Raw genomic sequence first — 21,934 nt, 5'->3', positions numbered from 1 at the left:
CGGTAGCGGGGTGGGACCTGTGGTTGCATTGGGCTCTCCTTCCGCTGAGGGTGCCGCCTGAAGACCGTTCCGTGGGCGACGCTGTCGCTATGACCATTTGTCAATTCTTCCTTCAAGGCCGGTGCCGCTTTGGAGACCGGTGCTGGAACGAACATCCCGGCGCCGGGGGTGCGGGCGGGGGACGGCAGCAACAGCCCTCAGGTGACGTTCTCCCCGGTCCTACGCCGGTAGCCGACTAGGGGAAGGCCTGGCCCGGGGCTCGTCTGGTTGGGACCGGGCGTCAGGCGTGAGGCCCGCCACTAGGCTTTGCGGCGCTGTGCACTAGTCTGGTGACGCTGCTGAGTTGCTCGCGTCGTCCCCTCTTCAGCCCCGCCCACCGGGCTGGGTTCAGGTTCTCTCCGACGCTTTTATTAGTCTGTTAGCCCCTGGGTTGTTTTTTGTTGAGGGGATGAAGACAGGGACTTGGCCTTTGTTACTAATGCGAAACAATGAGTTTTTAGTTCGAGAGTACGTGGAAAGCTACCTTGTCTGCGGGTGGTAATGGTCCGGAGAATTCGTGTAGGTCGACCCAGATGCCTCCTTGCTTTACTACCCTTCTGAGTACTTTATTTTTTTCCCTTGTCACCTTAAATATAATTTTTACCAAACTTTTTTCCAGAGAGAGGCTAGCAACTGGGGTCAGAGCCTGGATTCTTAACTTTGGAGAAGTTGCAAACTCCTTTCAAAATCTAATAATAGCTACAAAGGTATACCCCAGGTGAATGTACATGTTCATAACATTGGGGGTAAAATTAGAAGGGTGGGATGCCCAGTTAAGAACTGTGAGTTATGAGGGAAGGGGGGTGGAGGACCGCGTTGACCTACTATCTGGGCCTTAGTGATTGTCAAAGTTTTTGGAATATTTAAGCCAATCGTGGATGATGTGAAAGGATGGTGTTCAAGATGAGGAGGGAACAAAAATGAAACCATATTACAATGCAAAGTTTTAAAGTTCAGATGAATAGTTAGGTTTTATTTTCTAAGGATTGACGGTAGCCCTTGACAGTGTCACAAGATGCTGACCACCTCTCCAACTCTTCCTTCCCTTCCCTCTTGTAGGACTGTTTATCCAACTCTTCATGTTGCATTGTGGTTTCACGTCTGATCCCTCCTCGTCTTGGAGACAGTCCTTTTGCATCACCCACCATTAGTCTAGTGAATATTCCAAACCAAAAATTATGACTCGGGGTTTGATAAATGTGAGTGTATTTCCTAGAAAAACCACTTAATATTTGACATTCTTTGAAGACTCACTCTAAATGTAGTAATTAAAAAATAAATGTTGAATGGATTAATGGTTGAAGAAACTCATTAAGTAAACAGTGTATTTAGTTCCCAGAAAGGAATGCTTCTAGAATTAATAAGTGAAGGCCAAAAGCTATATACAAAAGAAGGAATGAATTTCTTCAGGTGTCATCCCCCAAAGGATTTGAAACTTCAGAAAAATAAAATACCATTAACCCTTTCATGAGGAATCTGGCCCAGCAATCTGCTCCTTTTTTATCATTGGTTTTATTAAGTAGTTTTAGAAATGGGAGATGAATTTTCAAGATGGAATATATCTCCCATCACTCCAGTTTTTAATATATTTCATGGCATATCTCCTAATTCAGTCAAAAACAAGGTGAATTATCTTGGCCCCAACTAGGAAGTGATGAGTAAATGAGGTACTTTAAGTGAGAAGATTTTTTTAAATACAGAGAGAGGAGAGAGTCCTGTTGGTTCATTTCGATAATTATGAAATATTAGAATCTGCTCATAATCGAACTCAATGCATTTTATTCACATGTAAATTATAATCTCCCTATGAAAGAGAGGTGGGTAATGGTGTTTTCCCAGAGGGAAGATGGAGTCAAATAGATTTAAGCATCGGGGCGCCTGGGTGGCTCAGCCGGTTAAGCGTCCGACTTCAGCTCAGGTCACAATCTCACCGTCCGTGAGTTCCAGCCCCGCGTCGGGCTCTGGGCTGATGGCCCAGAGCCTGGAGCCTGCTTCAGATTCTGTGTCTCCCTCTCTCTCTGCCCCTCCCCCGTTCATGCTCTGTCTCTCTCTGTCTCAAAAATAAATAAACGTTAAAAAAAAATTAAAAAAAAAAAATAGATTTAAGCATCTATTCAAGGACAGAGGGTAGGATCTAATTTTTTATATTCAACAAACTCTTTAATACATTGTTCATTTTTCAGACTTTACTGCTGTGTAAGGGCCCAGTAGGAGAGCAAAAAATGGTAAAGACAGAACTTTTTATCCTGAAGGAGCTTATGGTTTAAGATAGATCCTAAATCCATTATCAAGCAATTATTTAATAAGCTTATATCATCTTAACTTAGTAATATATCATTATTTTTCTGTGGATTTACAGTCCTCTCAATCTTTTTAAGCAAACAAACAAAAAATGCCACTAGACCATTACGTGATGTGTTGGTTACAAGTAAATATATAAATCAAAAATGAAGAATTTTGTGATTTAAAATGAGTGGAAATGTGCTTCTTAAATCTTTGCATAATGTCTGCACATAAGACAAAATGTAATGAAATTTTTAGAGTTTTAAAAAAGGAGTTGCCAATAAAATTGTTTTGTTTTCAGGTAGTAACAGACGTGGATGGAATCCCTCCAGCCAGAGATACTCCAGTGTTATCCAGCCATCCAGCTTCTCCAAATCCACACCATGGGGGGGCAGCAGAGATCAAGAAAAGCCATCTTTCAGTTCTTCGGATTCTGGAGCTTCAACTAGCAGGAACAGGGGATTTGGACTATCCCAGAATCCATTTGCTTCACCCAGCTCTGATGAGCAGAAAGATGAAAAGAAACTTCTGTAAGTGGAAGCCTTCAGAAAAACTACCCATTTGCTTATTTTTTTCAAAAGTACCTATAATATTTTCTTTAAAAAAGAAGTAATACATTATTCAAAAATCAGAATAAGCAAAAAGAAGAAAAAGCACCCATGATCCTATTACTCAGAGATAACTATTTTGCATATGTCACAGTAGACTTTATTTCACTTAAAAATGTACCACCTTGGGGCACCTGGGTGGCTCAGTCAGTTGATCATCCAACTGGATTTCAGCTCAGGTCATGATCCCAGGGTCATGGGACTGAGCCCCACATCAGGCTCCACGCTGTGGAGCCTGCTTGAGATTCTCTCTCTCTCTCTGTCTCTCTCTCTCTCTCCCCCTCTCTCCCTTTCCCTGACTTACACACTCTCTCTCTCTAAAGTAAAAATGAAAAAAAATATTGGTCACCTTACCATACCAGTACAGTGACTCTCAGGGCTAATTTTTTTTCCCACTTTTCTATGGCTAACACTATATTGTGAATATCTTTCTAAAGTAGTTCTGTTTAAATTTGTTGCAAATTATGAGGTCTTTGCAAAGTATGAGGTAATTTAAGCTATTTGTAATCTTGGTGGTACTTACAACATCTGGCATTTTTCTTTCTAAAATTTTTATTTCACCTACCCCATTGAAACTGATTTCATTTGATTTCCTTCATTACTGTGGAGTATATTCCTTATGATTTCTTCATCATGGTAGAATGTATGACTGGTGCCAGAATATTCCCTGACTCTCTGTAACTGTTGCCTCAGCTCCCCACTTGAGGACAGAACTTAAATATACTTGTTAGTCTTTTATTTCCCATAATAAATTAGAACAAGTGGTAAACATTTTGAGCCATGTACTACATACAATTGATTTTTTAAAGGTAAAAGAGCAAACAAAGGCTTCCTTCCTATATTTGATGTTGTAAAATAATTTAAAAATTATTTAAAATTCTGTGATAGCTAAAATTTTATTAATTGTGGCTTTTTGGATAGTGGAGGGAACCATTTAATTTAGAGTCAAATCTATCCACACCTTCGCCAATAAAATAACTATATGGACATGGGTCTGTTTTCTGTTCTGCAAAATATAAGAATTAAACAAAATGGTCTCTAAAATCCTGCCCACTTTATTTTTTTTTTAATTTTTTTTAACATTTATTTATTTTTGAGACAGAGAGAAAGCATGAACGGGGGAGGGTCAGAGAGAGGGAGACACAGAATCCGAAACAGGCTCCAGGCTCCGAGCTGTCAGCAGAGCCCGACGCGGGGCTCGAACTCACGGACCGCGAGATCATGACCTGAGCCGAAGTTGGCCGCTTAACCGACTGAGCCACCCAGGCGCCCCAAATCCTGCCCACTTTAAAAAGTTTAAGGTTCCGGGTGCCTGGCTGGCTTTACGTGGCTAAAGTGTCTGATTTGATCCCAGTTCAGGTCTTGATGTCAGGGTAGTGAGTTCAAGCCCTGCATTGGGCTCCCCGCTGGGCTTGAAGCTTACTTAAAAAAAATTTTTTTTTTAACAAATTAAATAAAGGGACATCTGAATGCCTTGGTCAGTTAAGTGTCTGACTCTAGGTTTGAGCTCAGGTCATAATCTAACAGTTCGTGAGTTTGAGCCCTACATCGGCTCCTCACTGATGGCACAGAGCCTATTTGGGATTCTTTCTTTCCCTCTCAGAGTTTCTGCCCGTCCTCTGCTCATTCTCTCTCTCTTTCAAAATAAATAAATAAACTTCAAATACATACATACATACATACATAAAATTAAAATGTCATGGTTCTGTATTACTCATATGGTGCTTTGTGTCTTTTTCCAGTTAAATGGCCGTTGATGTTTATGATAACAAAGAAAGATTAAAGTTAGTATTGTATATCTTATTGTATTTTAGTTCTTTAAATATGTATAGTTGGATAGTTCTCACTTAATAAATGTATTGGTTAATGGTTCAGCTTACTAGAAAACCAAAACTATAAACTTTTTTGGTATTATATTTTTTTGTTTTAATTTTTTAAAGTTATTTTTTAATATTTATTTATTGTTGAGAGAGAGACACAGAGTTCAAGCAGGAGAGGGGCAGGGAGAGAGGCAGACACAATCTGAGCAGGCTCCCGGCTCTGAGTTGCCAGCACAGAGGCCAACGCAGGGCTTAAGCTCATGAGCCATGAGATCATGACCTGAGCTGAAGTTGGCTGCTTAACTGACTGAGCCATGCAGGTGCCCCCTATTTTCATTTTTAATGTTTATTCATTTTTGAGAGAGAGAGAGAGAGACAGAGTATGAGTGGGGAGGGGCAGAGAGAGAGGGAGTCACAAAATCTAAAGCAGGCTCCAGGCTCTGAGCTATCAGCACAGAGCCCGACGCAGGGCTTGAACCCAAGAACCACAAGATCATAGCCTGAGCTGCAGTCAGACCTTTCACTGACTGATCCACCCAGGCGCCCCTAATTTTTTTTTATTTTAAAGAGCACTCGAGCAAAGGAGAGGGGTACAGGGAGGGGAAGAGACAGAGATAGAGGATCCCAAGCAGGCTCCCCACTCAGTGTGGAGTCCAACACAGCTCAATCCCACAACCCTGGGATAATGACCTGACCCAAACCAAGAGTCAGATGTTCAACCAACTGAGCCACCCAGGCACCCCAATATTACAATATTTAAAATCATGAAATATAGTTCTTATTCTATAAATTCTGCTTTAAAGAATACTCTTCAGAAAATACAATTGAAAAAATCTGAAATTATATGTTTACTATAATTTAAAATTTGGGTCATTGAAAATTATAAACAATAAATTTTAACAAGCAGATTAAAAAGTTCCTTTTCTCTTTTTTTTCCAGAGAAGGAATTATAAAAGATATGGAAGTTTGGGAATCATCAGGGCAGTGGATGTTTTCTGTTTATTCGCCAGTGAAAAAGAAGCCTAATATTTCAGGTAATTGAGAAATTGTATGTTTGTAAATTGTGTTTTATAACTCTTAGTTTCTAAAACGAAGGTCATGCTTAATAAACTAATCTCAAACTTAGCTACAGTTAGGAGAGTTTAGACATTGTTTAAAGTATTCCATTTTTCTGGCGGAACTTCATAATTCAGAGATAGAGATTAGAAGATACAGTTTTTTTTTTTTGTTTTTTTTTTAAATTTTTTTTTTTTAACATTTATTTATTTTTGAGACAGAGAGAGACAGAGCATGAACGGGGGAGGGGCAGAGAGAGAGGGAGACACAGAATCGGAAGCAGGCTCCAGGCTCTGAGCTGTCAGCCCAGAGCCCGACGCGGGGCTCGAACTCACGGACCGTGAGATCGTGACCTGAGCTGAAGTCGGACGCTCAACCGACTGAGCCACCCAGGCGCCCCGAAGATACAGTTTTTTGAGGGGGCGCCTGGGTGGCTCAGTCGGTTGAGCATCTGGTCATGATCATGACCGGTCATGATCTCGTGGTCTGTGAGTTCGAGCCCCGTGTCGGGGTCTGTGCTGACAGCTCAGAGCCTGGAACCTGCTTCGGATTCTTTGTCTCCCTCGCTCTCTGCCCCTCCCCCGCTCATGCTCTGTATCTTTCTGTTAAAAATAAATAAACATTAAAAAAAATTAGAAGATACAGTTTTTTTAAAGTATGTAGTTCTCATGGGAAAATAGTGAAATCAGGACCCACCCCAATTCCAATTCTGTAAGCCCCCAAAGAGTCTCTGCCTTCTTGGTTCCCTATAGGTACAACTTTCAAAACTCTTAGCTGCTAACAGTGAATAGAAGATTCACATCCTTTTTGTCATTAAGGCCTTGGCTGCCTGATTCTCTTCTCCCTTCCCTGTATTTCCTTCCAAAGATAGTTATTTTTTGTAAAGCGTGTTGAGACCTATTCTGGAGATAGCATGTGAAGGTAAAGAGCTTTAGCTTGGCTACAGGGATAGCATTTCTTTAGAATACGCTTTTTCCTCCCTGTTTCTTTTGTGCGTGGTCCCTAAGCCCTTTCTGAACTCAAACCTAGAGCACCACACTTTTCTAATCCTATTTTGGGTGGTCCTGGGCCCTCTGTGCTGTTGAGTAAATAGCAAGTACCTCGCAGATGAGAGCCCCTGCAAACCCTCAGAACTCTGGGATCCCTACTCTGTCTCAGCTCTGCCTGCTTATTCCCTCTGAGCATTTGTCACACCAGTCCTTAGTTATTTATTCACTCAGCTGTTCAACAAAATATTTACTGAATTTCTTTTGTGCCAGGCCCTATTCTAAGTTCTAAGAATATAGTGATGAGCAGGATAGACAAGCTCCCATGCTTACAAAGCTTATGTTCTTGAGGGAGGGAGACAGTAAATAATACAAATAAATCAGATAGTTTTAGATAGTGTTTTCTATAAAGAAAATAAAGAAGTACTGAACCTTTTTTAATCAGTTTGGAATTAAACCTAATGTCTAATGCCCTAAAGCAATGGTTCTCAAACTGTGGAATATAGATTCTTACGTAGGATTGCCAGATAAAATATGGGACACTCGGTTAAATTTAAATTTTTTTTATTTAGGTAAACAAAAAATATTTTTAGTATATGAAATCCCATGTAATATTTAGGACATACTTATACTAAAAAAGTATTTGTTAGATATCTGACATTGAGATTTAACTGGGCATCCTGCATTTTTTTTAATGTTTATTTTGAGAGAGAGAGAGAGAGAGAGTGCTTGTGCACGGGGGAGAGGTGGGGGTGGTGAGGACAGAGGATCTGAAGTGGACTCTGCGTTGACAGCAGGGAGCCCAGTGCAGGCTTTGAACTCTCGAACTTGAGATCATGAGATCATGATCTGAGCCGAAGTCAAACAATCAACTGAGCCACCCAGACACCCCTGGGCATCCTGTATTATTTGCTAAATCTGGCAGCCCTATTCCTGAGACCCTTTTAAAGGTTGTACAAATTTGGGGTGCCTAGGTGACTCAGTCAGTTGAGCGTCCAACTGTTGATTTGGGCTCAGGTTATGATCTCACAGTTTGTGAGATCCAGCCCCACAGTGGGCTCTGTGCTGACAGCATAGAGCCTGCTTGAGATTCTCTCTCTCCTTCTCCCCCTGCCCCCCCCTTCTCACTTGTACTTGAGTGCGCACACACATGCTTTCTGTCAAACTTTTTTTAAAAAGCCTCTACAGGAGCGCCTGGGTGGCTCAGTCGGTTAAGCGTCCGACTTTGGCTCAGGTCATGATCTCAAGGTATGTGAGTTCAAGCCCCGCATTATGCTCTCTGTGTCAGCATGGAGCCCACTTCAGATCCTCCCTCGCGCTCTCTCTCTCTCTCTGCCCCTTCCCTGCACTCTCTCTCTCTCTCTCTCTCTCTCTCAGAAATAAACTTTTAAAAAAAATAAAAATAAATTTTAAAAAATTTTCAAAAGGCTCTACAAATTCAAAAATATTTTCATAATAATACCAAGACATTAATTGCCATTTCACTCTGTTGACATTTGCACTGTTGGTGCAAAAGCATTGATGGGTCAAACTCCTTGTATCTTAGCATGAATCAAGGCAGAGGCAACATAACTGTACTAGCAGACTACATTAGTCAATAAAAAAATTTTTTTTTTAAATTTTTATAAGTAATCTCTACACCTAACATGGGACTTGAACTCTGGACCCTGAGGTCAAAAGTCATATGGTCTTCTGACCAAGCCAGCCAGGCACCCCAATAAAAAAACTTTTTAATGCCATTTTCACTTAAAGTTTTTGATGAAGAGGTAAAAATAGTGATTTTATTAATCATGACCCTTGAGTGTACACCTTAAAAAAAATTTTTTTTTAATGTTTATTTATTTTTGAGAGAGAGAGAGAGAGATAGAATGTGAGCAGGGCAGGGGCAGAGACAGAGGGGGAGACACAGAATCTGAAGCAGGCTCCAGGCTCCGAGCTGTGAGCACAGAACCCAACATGGGGCTTAAGCTCATGAACTGCAAGATCATGACCTGAGCCGAAGTCAGTCACTTAACCAACTGAGCCTGAGCCACCCAGGCGCCCCACACTATTTTTTAGAGAGAGAGAGAGACAGAGACAGAGAAAGAACAAATCAAGCAGGCTCCACACTCAGCACTGAGCAGCATGCGGGGCTCCATCCCATGACCCTGGGATCATGACCCGAGCTGAAATCAAAAGTCAGATGCTCAACTGACTGAGCCACCCAGGTGTCCTGTATGCACACTTTTTTTAATCTGTGTGACAAAATGAGAAGCACACATGAAATGCTTCTGCCACGTACTCAGATATGATGGTTATCTTCCTTGAGGGAAGACACAAGTGATCCTTTGAGTTGTGAGCTGAACCAGCCACTTTTTCCATAGACCGTTTTGTTGTTGTTTTTTTTTTTTAACGTTTATTTATTTTTGAGACAGAGAGAGACAGAGCATGAACGGGGGAGGGTCAGAGAGAGGGAGACACAGAATCTGAAACAGGCTCCAGGCTCTGAGCTGTCAGCACAGAGCCCGACGCGGGGCTCGAACCCACGGACTGTGAGATCATGACCTGAGCCGAAGTCAGCCGCTTAACCGACTGAGCCACCCAGGTGCCCCTCCATAGACCGTTTTTACTTGAAAGAATGACTGACAGCTATGGTTATCTAGACTTAGGAATTTGGCAGCATTTTCTAAAAAAACAAATGGAGTGAGCTTGTTGCTTCAAAGAAAACAACTGTTTATTGCCAATGACAAAATTCAACTTTCATGTGAGAATTAGAATTATGGAAAACTGTTTTCTGCCACTGTCAGCTTGATGACTTAAATATCTCTTAAAGTCTCTTCTGATGAGATGGACAGTGACATTAACAAATAAGAGTTTTTTGATATTGTAAAATGGCATGTGGCAATATTTGAAAGTTCTAGATGACTCAATGAACCAGTAGTTTCTAAATGACAATGTATGATGTTATAAAAACATGCATGGCTGAAAAATTCATTCTAAGCACAAGATAAACCACTAGATTTAATATAATAATACAAAAAGTTAATTAATATTAAGGCTTAAATTTACATTATAGCTAAACTTGTAAGAACCTAACACCACAATTACCTGAAAAGATTATTAAAGTCCTCCTTCCCAACTCCCTATCTGTGTTAGAACAGATTTTCTTCATACACTTCAGCCAGGTAGTATATTGCAACAGACTGAATGTAGAAGTAGATATAATAATCCAGCAGTCTTCTCTTAAAACCAAACATTAAAAAAATTTACAAACAGACCCTCCGTCAGCAAAGAGATGATGACTCACTGAAAGCTCAGAAGAGGGTTAGCATTTTTTAGCAATAAAATATTTTTACATTAAAGTATGCAAAAAAACATTTACAGACATAAAACAGTGCCACTCATCTCACTAAATTTTTATTTTTTGCTTGAAAAATAGTTTTTTCATTTATGTTGATATGTAATTGGTTTCTTATTTTTATGTGAATTAATAAATATGTTCTATTATTTCTTATTTTTCATTTTAAATATGGTAAATATGTATATTATAACCTATATAAGCAAAAGCTCTTTGGCATTGTTAATGATTTTTAAGAATATAAATGGGTTTTGAGACCAAAAAGTTGGAGAACTGTTCTTAGACATCAGTTGTAATGAATTAACTCTCTATGCATCTAAAATGATACTGCTTTTTTACCCCCTTGGGATAACTGTGAAAATAGTCACTCAGATAATTTTCTGTGTTCTGTGGTTCAGATGAGGAACAGCTGGAAGGAGGAGAAAGTAACTGGAGGGACAGTTTTTCTTTAGAGTAAGTTATCCATTCTTACAAAGCAGGATTGGAGTGGAGTCCTAAGTGAGAAGAAGGTGTCTCTTATGGGAAGATTTGGGGAAAGCATTCCTGGCAGTAGGAATAGCTAGTGCATAGACCCTTGTAGGAACAAGATTGGCAAGTTTGAAGACAAGTGAGGCCAGAACCCCTGGAGGAGAGTGAATGAGAGAAAGAGTAATAGGACATAAGGCCATAGAGTCAGCCAAGAGCCAGATCATGTTGGACTAACTGTAAGGACAGCCATGTGGAGCTTTAAGCAGAAGGACATGATCTGATTAGAAAAAACTCAGTCGGACTGTTGTATGAAAGAAGTGGTCTGTAGGGAGTGCTGTGGGGTGAAAACTAAAATAGTGGCAAGGAGATGAGTTAGGAGACAAATGCTGGTGACTGACTGGGTTAGAATCACTAGCAGTGGAGACAGAATTTGTCAAATTCGTAGTGTGTTTTGGAATTAGAACTTGGCAGGATGCTGATTAATTAGATGTGGGGAAAGAGATAAATACAAGGAGATTCCTAGGTTTTTTGGCCTGAACACTTATTAAAGATGGTATAACGACAAGTTGTTAGAGGGAATCCAAGGTTCTAATTTGAACATTTAGTCTTTTCTTTATTCTGGGGTGTAGAAGTCCATGGAGTTAATGATATCTGGGTTACAAGTAATTCTCTGTAGGAAATATCCTGAATGTTGTTTTTCCTTTCTTAAAAAGTTTCCTAATTATAAATTTACAGCTGTTGCCATAGAAAACTTGAAAAACACAGAAATACATAAATAAAATAAAGATCACCTGGTGTCACAAACTATAATATTTCAGATTATTCCTTTCAAAATATGCACACAAAACCATATTTCCTGTTTGTATATATATAATTAGGACCATAATCTAGTTTTGTATTCTACTTTGTTGTTTTCAGGTTGTCTCTATTACTAAAAATACTAGAATGAACACCTTCATACATAAAACTCTTTGATTATAGGTCTGATTATTTTCTGAGGTTAAATCCTAGAAATTCTATTAAGGACAGAAGGTACAAACATATTTAAGGCATTTGACACGTACTGACAATTGTCCTCCTAGAAAAGTGCCTTTCTGGTTGCCTTAAAGGCAATTTAGGAGAATGTCAATTTTACCACACCCTTACTAACAATAAATACCATCCATTTTTAATTTTTGCCATTAAGTAAAGTATCTTATCTGTATTTTAAGTTGTATTTTTAAATTGAACTTTTTTTTTAAAGAATTTTTTTTTAAGTTAGTCATTTATTTTGAGAGAGGGACAGAGAGAGCAAGTCAGGGAGGGGCAGAGAGAGGGAGAGAGAGAATCCCAAGCAGGCTCCACACTGTTAGCACAGAGCCCTATGTGGGGCCCAAACTTACCAATTGAGATCATGACCTGAGCAGAAACCAAGAGTCTGATGCTCAACTGACTGAGCCCCCCCAGGCGCCCCTAAACTGAACTTTTTAATTTCACTTACTTACTGGCTATTTGAATTTTTTTGTGAATTGCCTGTTTCTTATGTTTGCTCCTATTTGTTTGTCCTATGGATTTGTAAGTGCTGTTTACACATTGACATTAGCTCTTTTCCTGTCATATATGTTAAAGTTACTGTTTTCCATTTGCCTTTTAATTTTGCTTATTATAGTTTCTGGCATACAGAATATTATTTTAGACAGAAATTTGAATGTATATGTAGTTAACTCTTGTATTATTCCTTACACTCCATTTATCTTTAGAAAATTTCCCCCTTTAAAGATCAAATATACAACTATATTTTATTTTAATCTTATACTTTATTAAACATATAGGCTTTGAAATTTTTCCTTATGATTATGAAAATTTTCTTATGATCAACATTAGCATATATTCTTGTCTAGGACTTCTAGCTTTACTATACTATCAAAAGTACTGGTATTTATTTTAAAGATTCCAATTGATCCCTCACTTCAGGTTTTACAGACATTTCACCAGAGGAATTGAGGCTTGAATACCATAACTACTTAACCAGCAATAACTTACAGAGTTATGTAAGTTTGTTTCCTATTCATCTACCTTAATACCAGATTAGCTGTTAATTATAGTCTTCTCTGTTTGTAGTGGCTTGCTTGTACATTGGCAAAGTGGATGAGGTCTAATAATTTTTCTCAAGACAAGGCTATTTTTATTTTCTAAATTACTTTCTTTGAAATTGGTTGGTTATCTAAAATGGTAATAATATATTTTGACTATATAACTAGGAATGTCACTATTTTTCTTGCAAATTATCCAGTGATCAGTCATAGAAGTCAGACCCTTTCATCATTTGACACTTATGGAGCATCTATTAGGTACAGACACCATGATGAATTCTAGAAAAGCAGTGAAATAAGACACAGTCTGTGGTACGGATTAACATTCTCACATATGAGATATCAAAAAATAAAAAAGCTGGACTTCAATAAGTTAGTGCTTAAAAGAAATGACATAAAGTGTATTTTTGTGTTGTCTACGGTCATGATCATGCATTTCAACTAGTATGCATGTTTGTTCCCATCCAGATATAACTACCTCTGTGCTGCCACATTACTTGAAATTCTAAACCAGGTGACACAAGGTTTTGGAGAACAGGGAGGGAACTATAGCTGGAACATCTTGGGCAAATTGTACGAGTAATGGGCCATAAAAATGTTTTCTAAACTTGTGATTTTAGCAAATAAAGACATGAAGTTAGAGAGACTAACTTAAACACTCAGAATTGACTGATTATTTTTCTGTCTTCTCTCTTTAGCTAAATTCCCTCCAACAGTTAATAAATCAGTGGAGAAACAGAGTAAATGAACTGAAAAATCTAAATACATCGGCTAACTTAGCTTCGGTGAGTATTGGGAGAGTTTTCTACAGGGAAGTGTCTTATCTATTACTTTTTTTGCAGAGAATTTCACTTCGGATTTAGAAAGCAAAGCTAAAGTTCTCTGTCAAGAATTATGATACACATTCTCAGGATTGTATCATTTAAAATCACAGTCCTGGAATTGCTTTCTCTCTGTTCCTCAGTCAGAAAAGCACAGGTAACTTTGCTTTCCTTAGGGTAAAGTTTTTGACTTAAGTAGTCTAGTTTTGAAAATGTTACATAAATTCAAATATACCAGGTTATTAGCATTTACAAAGAAATTGCTTTGAAAAATGATCTGGATACGCATTTAGACTACTGTTTGCTTTTGTGACTGGAAAACACTCACCATCTATTCCCTGACCTATATAGAAATGCCTTTAGTAGATGTATACCCACTTGTCTCCAAAGATACATGATCCTGACTATAGCATATTCATTATCTTGGTCAATAAAGTTATGATGTTTCTATTCCCATTAAAACTTCTTAAGGACCTTATTTTGAAATAAGATATTTAGAGTTTCCCAGACGATTTATATTTCTACCTTCTAAAAAGGATATGATGGTTGTCACTGCCTAACTTAGTAAATGACTGTGTGACAGTTGCAGTGCTCCACCCCTTTCTTAAATATGTACTTCCTAAACAGACTCTTGTGTAAGCTAATTTCTCCACCGTTTAGTTGTTATAATGCCGTTTAAGTTTAGTAGGACTTCTTGAAGGATTCTGTCCGTACATGAGAGGTAGCCCACCACCACCATTACTGATGTAAAGGGGATAACTGAGTCCAAAGAACTACACAACTACCCTCAGGGTTAGAAGTTCCTTGCTCTTTGCCACTTTTCTAGGTGCCCCTCCATAGGTTAAGATCTTGGACAGCCCCACCCACAGTGGGCTTAGCATATACGAGTAGTTCATTCTTTATTCTTTTAATCCAGTGTATGAATATATGTTTATCTGTTTACCTGTTAATGAATATTACACTGAAGGAGAGAAGCTGGACCAAAAAAAAAAAAGTACATACTATGTGATTCCGTTTATATGAAACACTAAAGAAAACAAACCTCATCTATAGTGATAGGAGATGAGTTCTTCCCTGTACCTAGCGTTTGGGAGAGAGTTGACTGAAAAAAACACAAGGGAACTTTTAGAGGTGATGGAAATGTTCTAAATCTTGATTGTGGTGGTGACTAGAAGTTTGTCAAAACTCACTGAAATACATATATACGATGGATGCATTTTATTGCGTATAAACTATACCTCAATGAAATTGATTTTTAGAAAATGCTATTGAGGCTTCCAAATAAGAGAAATTATATCTGTTTGAGTTAGTTAGGAAAAACTTCTTGGAGGTAAGGAGTAAGGGAAAAGTTCCTTGAAAGGGATTTTAAAGGAGTGCCTGGCTGGCTCAGTCAGTAGAGCATCCGACTCTTGATCTCAGGGTCATGAGTTTGAACCTACATTGGGTGTAGAGATCACTTAAATAAATAAAACTTAAAAATAAAATAAAAGAAAGGGAGATTGAGATTTCACTATGCAGAGATGAAAGACATTTCTAGAGTAGAAAATAGTAAGAACATAAAGTATTTTCAAGGAATAGGAAATGTTCAATAGATTTTAGTAGTAAGTTTTTAATTATGTAATTGTGAATCAATTCAGTTCAGGCATCAGAATAAGTAGACTAGGTAGCCTCCAAAGGCCCTTTGCCTGAAGTCTAGATTTTTTGATAATCAACCTAGTCATTAAAATGTATTATTAAATTTTTTTTTCTGATTTTAATATAAATTCATTGAAGAAATTTAGAAAATATTTTAGAAGCATAAGTAAAATTAAAATCACCCATAATTCATCACTCATAATTCATGAGTTGCTCTTAACTCATTGAAATTAGTCCATTTTTTCCTATGTGTATTCATATTGTGGGCATTTTTCTATGGTAAACATTTTTAAGTGCACATTTAAAAAAATTTTTTTAACGTTTATTCATTTTTGAGAGAGAGTTGGGGGGGGGGGGGGGGTGTGCAGAGAGAGAGGGAGACACAGGCCCAAGCAGGCTCCAGGCTCTGAGCTAGCTGTTCACACAGAACCCAATGCGGTGCTCAAACTCACAGAACATGAGATCATGACCTGAGCTGAAGTCGGATGCTCAACCAACTGAGCCACCCATGCGCCTGGTAAGTGCACATTTTTAAAATTTAATTTGGGGGCGCCTGGGTGGCGCAGTCGGTTAAGCGTCCGACTTCGGCCAGGTCACGATCTCGCGGTCCGTGAGTTCGAGCCCCGCGTCCAGCTCTGGGCTGATGGCTCGGAGCCTGGAGCCTGTTTCTGATTCTGTGTCTCCCTCTCTCTCTGCCCCTCCCCCGTTCATGCTCTGTCTCTCTCTGTCCCAAAAATAAATAAAAAACGTTGAAAAAAAAATTTTTTTTTAAAAAATAAAATAAAATTTAATTTGGCTGTGAATTGAGAATTATTCATCAACTAATTTATTATTTGCCTGCCTTTTTTTTTTTTTTTTTTTTTTTTTTTTTTTTGCAGCTCTCAGATGTAAAGGGTGGAGTAAATCAAGCAGCAGCTACATTTGGATTTGGCAGTATGCAAGGAATAACATTTGGGCCACCAGGTAAATGATAAAGTGATGCAAGACTTTATCCATTTTGGAAACAGGATTTTAGAGGTTTCAGATCATAAAGTCTGAAGGTGTGTTAAGGGACATTAAATTACCATTGCAGATTCTACTGTCTTCCATAATGGAGTTTCAAAGAATTTGGCTCATCAGTCATTTGTGAAATGGAGGTCAGATGGAGCATGTTTTTTGAAAGACCCTATGGCTCAAGCTTTCAAAGTGTATTTTAGGAGTTTTTTCAAAAGTTTTATAGGAATACATAGTAACTGTTGTAGCAGCACCACAATTGAGGACCTTCTTTTCACTGTGTATAACAGCATAGTATTGTCTCACATGGCAATACTGTGTCACTTTTTGTTTTTGGTTTTTTTTAAAAAAAAATTTTTTTTTTTTTTTAATGTTTTTTATTTATTTTTGGGACAGACAGAGACAGAGCATGAACGGGGGAGGGGCAGAGAGAGAGGGAGACACAGAATTGGAAACAGGCTCCAGGCTCCGAGCCATCAGCCCAGAGCCTGACGCGGGGCTCGAACTCACGGACCGCGAGATCGTGACCTGGCTGAAGTCGGACGCTTAACCGACTGCGCCACCCAGGCGCCCCCTGTTTTTGGTTTTTTTTTTAGTTTAAAGGACAAATTTTTTAAGTTAGGACACAGGTGAACAATGGTTCTTAGAGACAAATAAAAATGCAAATTAGGACTGAGGGTTTCAACTGTCATAAAAAGTATGCAAAAAATGGCAACTCAGGAAAAATTTAGGCAAAAACTAGAGATGTCGATTATTAGAGTATGATTTCATCATATTCATCTTAGTTGAGAGCTGGAAGGGGCTTGAGAATCACTCCATCTATACAGGAGGAAACTGAGATGAAGTGACCACTCTATATTTGCTTAAAAGAATATAGCTGGCGCGCCTGGGTGACTCAGTCGGTTAAGCATCTGACTCTTGGTTTTGGCTCAGGTCGTGATCTTGCAGTTGGTGTGATCACATCCTGCATTTGTCTCTGCACTGACAGCATGGGGCCTGCTTGGGATTCTCTCTCTCCATCTCTGTCTCTCTGTCTCTTTCTCTGTCCCCCCTCCCCAAAATAAATATCTTTTTAAATTAAAAAATTTTTAAATAAAAGAATATAGCTGAGGAAAGAGTTACTTCTTTGATAATGGATATAGCTGATTTACTTGGGGCACACGAGCACAGAAAGCGAAAGTCCACCTCCTAATCCCAGAGGTTTCTCAAAGCTGTTTCCATGAGTGTGGATAATCATGGTACAAATGAGATCAGTACAGCAGAAAGACAGGACGACAGGGTTTTAATGGGTTTGTTCTAGCTTCTTCTTTTCACTTTTTCCAATAAAGCTTCTCAACATTCAAACATGGCAGAAATAAGAAAAAAAGGAGGGGTGGTTAATATGGTTACATTTTCTGACTTATCATAGGTTATTTTTTCCTTTTTCTGTTTTTTTTTAGGTTTTCCAGTGCATAACAGCAGCAGTGCTAATGCTCAGAATTTTAGTTTTAAACCAAGCTCTGGATTTGCCTCTGCCGCTTCTGGAAGTCCTTCTGTGTTTGGGAATACTCCAGCGTTTGGAGCCGCACCCCCTGCCAGTTCTGCCATCACTACTTCCACTCCAACATTCGGATTTGGGAAACCTGCAATCACATCTGCTGCTTCATTTTCTTTTAAAAGTCCTGTAGCTTCCGGTTTTGGATCACCTGGATTTTCAGGATTTCCAGCTCCCATGGCAGCAGGCTCTGTTGGAGCCCCAGCCTTTGGAAGTGGCAATTCTGTGGCTGGTTTTGGTAATCTAGGCTCACATTCTCACAGTGCTTTTTCCAAGTCATCCAGTGACACCTTTGGAAATAGCAGCATATCCACCTCTTTACCAGTCTCAAATGGCAGCATCACAACAGATAATGTGTTATTCACACCCAAGGATCAACTAACAGCAGAAGAACTGGAGCAGTTTCAATCCAAGAAATTTACTCTGGGAAAAATTCCATTAAAGCCACCACCTGTGGAACTTCTAAATATTTGAAAGGACAATTTTAAATACAGAAAAGAACAGCTCTTAAAGTTGTTTTGAGTGGTTCATATATAATTTCTCTGAGTGGTTCAAATATATACATATATATGTACATATATACGTTTAAGGAATATAAGCTTTCAATAGTAACTTCAGGGGTTTTGAAATTCAATATTTTTTTCATAAAAAATACTCAAGAGGTTTTTTTTTTTTTTTACTTTAATTATGAATGGAACTGGAAAAACTGTGCACTGAATAAAGTGCTTTTCTCATTCTACATCACTTTACTGTCATACCCTTTAAAGGTTTACCTGTAAATATTTTTTTTTTTAGGAAGGAGATATTTCCTAAAGCCATTAGGGGAAAAAATGCTTAAATATGTAGCTTATTTACCAAATAAACATCAGTAACATCACTTTCCTTTATGTTAAAATTCTCTTAAAGAGAAATAAGTTTTTAAAGGGCAAAAATGTATTTTTCAGGTCTGTGGAGACATTTTCCCCTCATAATTTTGTTTCCCCCTCAGTTTTAACTTTCTCATGGGCCACTATTTGAGTATTCTTCATCAGTTTTAGGCAAATTCTTAAATGGGCCCAGGATTGTAAGAGAAATGGAAATTGTGGTCTCATGTGAATAAATAGTGTCTGTGGTGGGGTCAAGATTCACCAGCTCTAGTGAGCTTCTCTTAGAATTCTCATACATGTTGGGTCTCCCTGTGTCCTTAGATTGAGAGAGGAATGCTTCTATCTCTTATGTACAGTTGACACAAGAAGCCAAAGACTCGTCATGAGTTGAGGCATATGTATCAGAGTTCTGTGCTCCTCCCTCAAGCCTCCAGAAGGACATAGCTAGCACTACAAGAGCAGTTAACCTGACATAGATCTGGTGTTGAGCTGATATAAGTGAAAACAGAATCTTACCTAATAAAAGGCACCCCAAATGATTTTAGCACATATGGAAAGCATTCAGTCCTCAGAGGATCCAGTTGTTACTTCTTTCAAAGAACTGTATGACTCCCAGCTAACACTTCTGGAAACCCAAAATTTGGGATAGAATCTATAGCCAAGGGGTATATGTTTGGAACCATTCTTGGTGTAGAAATGGTAAATAGATCCTAAGTTTCTGCTTTGGTCTCAAGCTCTAAAGACTTTTCAATGTTTATTCCAACTTACAGATGACGCCAGGAAATTTCCTACCCTAATGGAATGAACCCTGTGCTACCAGACTTACCAGTCTCCCATGGGTCCCAGCTGAACTTCCCAGTGTCCTGGAGGCTCTGAGGATGCAGGTTAAGGGTCTAGTGTTTCTAAATTTGCCTGATGAGAAGGATTACCTGAGGTATTTGTTAAATTATATATCCAGAATAATACATATCCACAGGGCTAGACCTGGGGATGTGTTTTTTACCAAGTGTTTCATGAGATTCTACAAGCAAATTTAGGAAACAGGGGCCTGTCTAGTTGCATATACACTACTCAGTAATATGTGATTTGGGAGTTCTGTTGTAATTGCTGAAGTGCATTTTATGTGCTTTCACGCACACGTGCTCACCTCCCCCACCCCCCACACACAGTGTGGTGAACTTAATGAGATTCAAGGTTGTCAAATAGTGCTGCTGTCAAAAAGCACAAAGAAGTGCTATGGGTTACTTAACAGTGTGAGGAACTAAAGCAAAGATGTTTACACAGTAGAAACCAGCAGTGTGCGTGCATAGCAGTATCAGGAGTCAAAGAAGGCCAGCTTAGACCTGGCTAAAAGGCAGCAGTGCTTCAGAAAATAGAAACAGGTACCAATGAGGTGGTGGCCAGGTAGATTGAATTTCAAGACCCTGAGAGTGAGTGGAAGGGAAAAAGCAACCCCAAGAGCATGTGCTACCATCTAGATTTATTCAGTAAGGCAAGAACCAATTCTGGGTGAGCTGGTCTAACTGGAAGGTACACCCCCAAATAAGCAAAATCCACCTCCCTTCACAGCTGCTGCAATGGCTGTCCCTGTTTACCCAGGATGGGAGCAAATTACAGAATTGCAAATAAGGTTTTATTACAAGTAAACTTATTTAACCAGCTTGGTTGTCTGATCACAGATTAGAAGTCTAATAGCTGTGGGGCGCCTGGGTGGCGCAGTCGGTTAAGCGGCCGACTTCAGCCAGGTCACGATCTCGCGGTCCGTGAGTTCGAGCCCCGCGTCGGGCTCTGGGCCGATGGCTCGGAGCCTGGAGCCTGTTTCCGATTCTGTGTCTCCCTCTCTCTCTGCCCCTCCCCCGTTCATGCTCTGTCTCTCTCTGTCTCAAAAATAAATAAACGTTAAACTTTAAAAAAAAAAAAAAAAGAAGTCTAATAGCTGAGAGCTGATTAGAAAAGGAGAAAAAAAAAAGCTGAGATTATCACTGTTCAAAAGGCATAACGTGATTTAGCTACACACACAGTATTATTCACAAGAATAAAATCATTCAGTCTAGTGTCCAACAATACTAGACAGCCTTTCTAAATGACCTAAAAGAGGGGCACTTGGGTGGCTCAGTTGGCTAAGCATCCGACTCTCGGTTTCAGCTCAGGTCATGATCTCACAGTTTCATAAGTTCATGCCCTGCATGGGGCTCTGTGCTGACAGTGCAGAACCTGCTTGGGATTCTCTCTCTCCCTTTCTCTCTCCTCTCCCCCTCTGTCTCTGTCTTTCTCAAATAAACTTAAAATAAATGACGTAAAAGAGAATAACTTGGAAAAGACTTTCTTCTGTAGTCAATGGACAAAAGCCTGTTATAAAATAGTATGTACAATGTGGTCCATTTTAGGGGGAAATTGTATATTCATAGGGAGAGGAAAGCCTGAAAGTTCATAATAGCTCAGATTTATTACTGTAAATAAAAAATTCACAACATTAAATTTATCATCTTAACTATTTTTAAGTGTATAGTAGTGTTAGGTGGTGTGTACAACATTCACATTGTTGTGCAACAGATCTCTAGATCTCTTTCATCTTCCCACACTTGAAACTATCCCATTGTTTGTATGAACCGCATTTTCTTTAACCATTCATCTGTTGATGGGATTTGAGTTGCTTCCACCCAATGGAAGCTACTGCAATAATGCTGCAGTGAACACGGGTGTGCAAATATCTCATTGAGATCCTGCTTTAAATTCTTCTGGATATATTTCTAGATGGGGAATTGATAAGTCAATGCAACTCTTATGTTTAGTGTGTTGAGGAACCTCTACACCACTTTTCACAGCAGCTGCATCATTTTACATTCCCAGCAGAGTTCCAATTTCTCCACATCCTCTCCAACACTTACTTTCTTGTTTTGATAGTAGCCATCCTAATGGGTGTGAGGTGATATCTTATTGTTGTTCTGATTTTCATTTCTCTTGTGATTTGTGATATTGAGCATCTTTTCAGTTGCTTCTTGGCCATCTGTATATTTTCTTTGGAGAAGCGTCTATTTAAGTCCTTTGCCAATTTTTTAATCCAGTTATCTGTTTTCTTCTTGAGTTGTAGAAATTCTCTATATAGTCTGTATATTAACCCTTTATCAGATATATGATTTACAGATATTTTCTCTTATTTCATAGATTGCCTTTTCACTCTGTTGATTGTTTCCTTGGACAGATGGAAGTTTTTTCGTTTGATGTAGTCCCATTTGTCTATTTTTGCTTCTGTTGTCTGTGCTTTTGGTATCATATTCAAGAGACCATTGCCAACTCCAGTGTCATGAAGATTTTTCCTATGTTTTCATCTAGGAATTATATAGTTCTAGGCCTTACATTTAGGTACTTAATCCGTTTAATTTTATATATATGGTGTAAGGTAAGAGTCCAATTTC

The 21,934-nt window shown here is 38.9% G+C and overlaps 1 protein-coding gene across 4 annotated transcripts; it reads left to right on the top strand.

Moving 5' to 3' along the window:
* The first annotated feature begins 1 nt into the window (after position 1).
* NUP42 (nucleoporin 42) lies at positions 2 to 18,529 on the top strand. 4 transcript variants are annotated; one of them, XM_058724836.1, is made up of 8 exons: positions 105 to 201; positions 659 to 746; positions 2,624 to 2,852; positions 5,690 to 5,784; positions 12,551 to 12,627; positions 13,368 to 13,454; positions 16,004 to 16,088; positions 17,558 to 18,529. In XM_058724836.1, exons 4-8 carry the CDS (start codon positions 5,709 to 5,711, stop codon positions 18,124 to 18,126), a joined length of 894 nt encoding a protein of 297 aa, XP_058580819.1. In that variant the 5' UTR covers positions 105 to 201; positions 659 to 746; positions 2,624 to 2,852; positions 5,690 to 5,708; the 3' UTR covers positions 18,127 to 18,529. The 4 variants fall into 4 exon arrangements, with proteins under 4 accessions (XP_058580818.1, XP_058580819.1, XP_058580820.1 ...); XM_058724837.1 differs by having other exon boundaries at positions 659 to 757; XM_058724835.1 differs by lacking the exon at positions 659 to 746 and having other exon boundaries at positions 2 to 201.
* The last annotated feature ends 3,405 nt before the right edge of the window (positions 18,530 to 21,934 follow it).

This window comes from Neofelis nebulosa, chromosome 4 (genome assembly GCF_028018385.1).
Source record: "Neofelis nebulosa isolate mNeoNeb1 chromosome 4, mNeoNeb1.pri, whole genome shotgun sequence".
NCBI classification, from domain to species: Eukaryota; Metazoa; Chordata; class Mammalia; order Carnivora; family Felidae; genus Neofelis; species Neofelis nebulosa.
The sequence above is the reverse complement of the archived record's forward strand: the minus strand, read 5'-3'. Positions and strand labels throughout refer to the sequence as shown.

Coding starts and splice junctions, on each gene's coding strand:
- NUP42 (XM_058724835.1), top strand. CDS start 90: ATGACCATTTGTCAATTCTTCCTTCAAGGCCGGTGCCGCTTTGGAGAC. Junction 2,853..5,689: donor AAAGATGAAAAGAAACTTCT/GTAAGTGGAAGC, acceptor TTTTTTTTCCAG/AGAAGGAATTATAAAAGATA. Junction 5,785..12,550: donor AAAGAAGCCTAATATTTCAG/GTAATTGAGAAA, acceptor CCCTCACTTCAG/GTTTTACAGACATTTCACCA.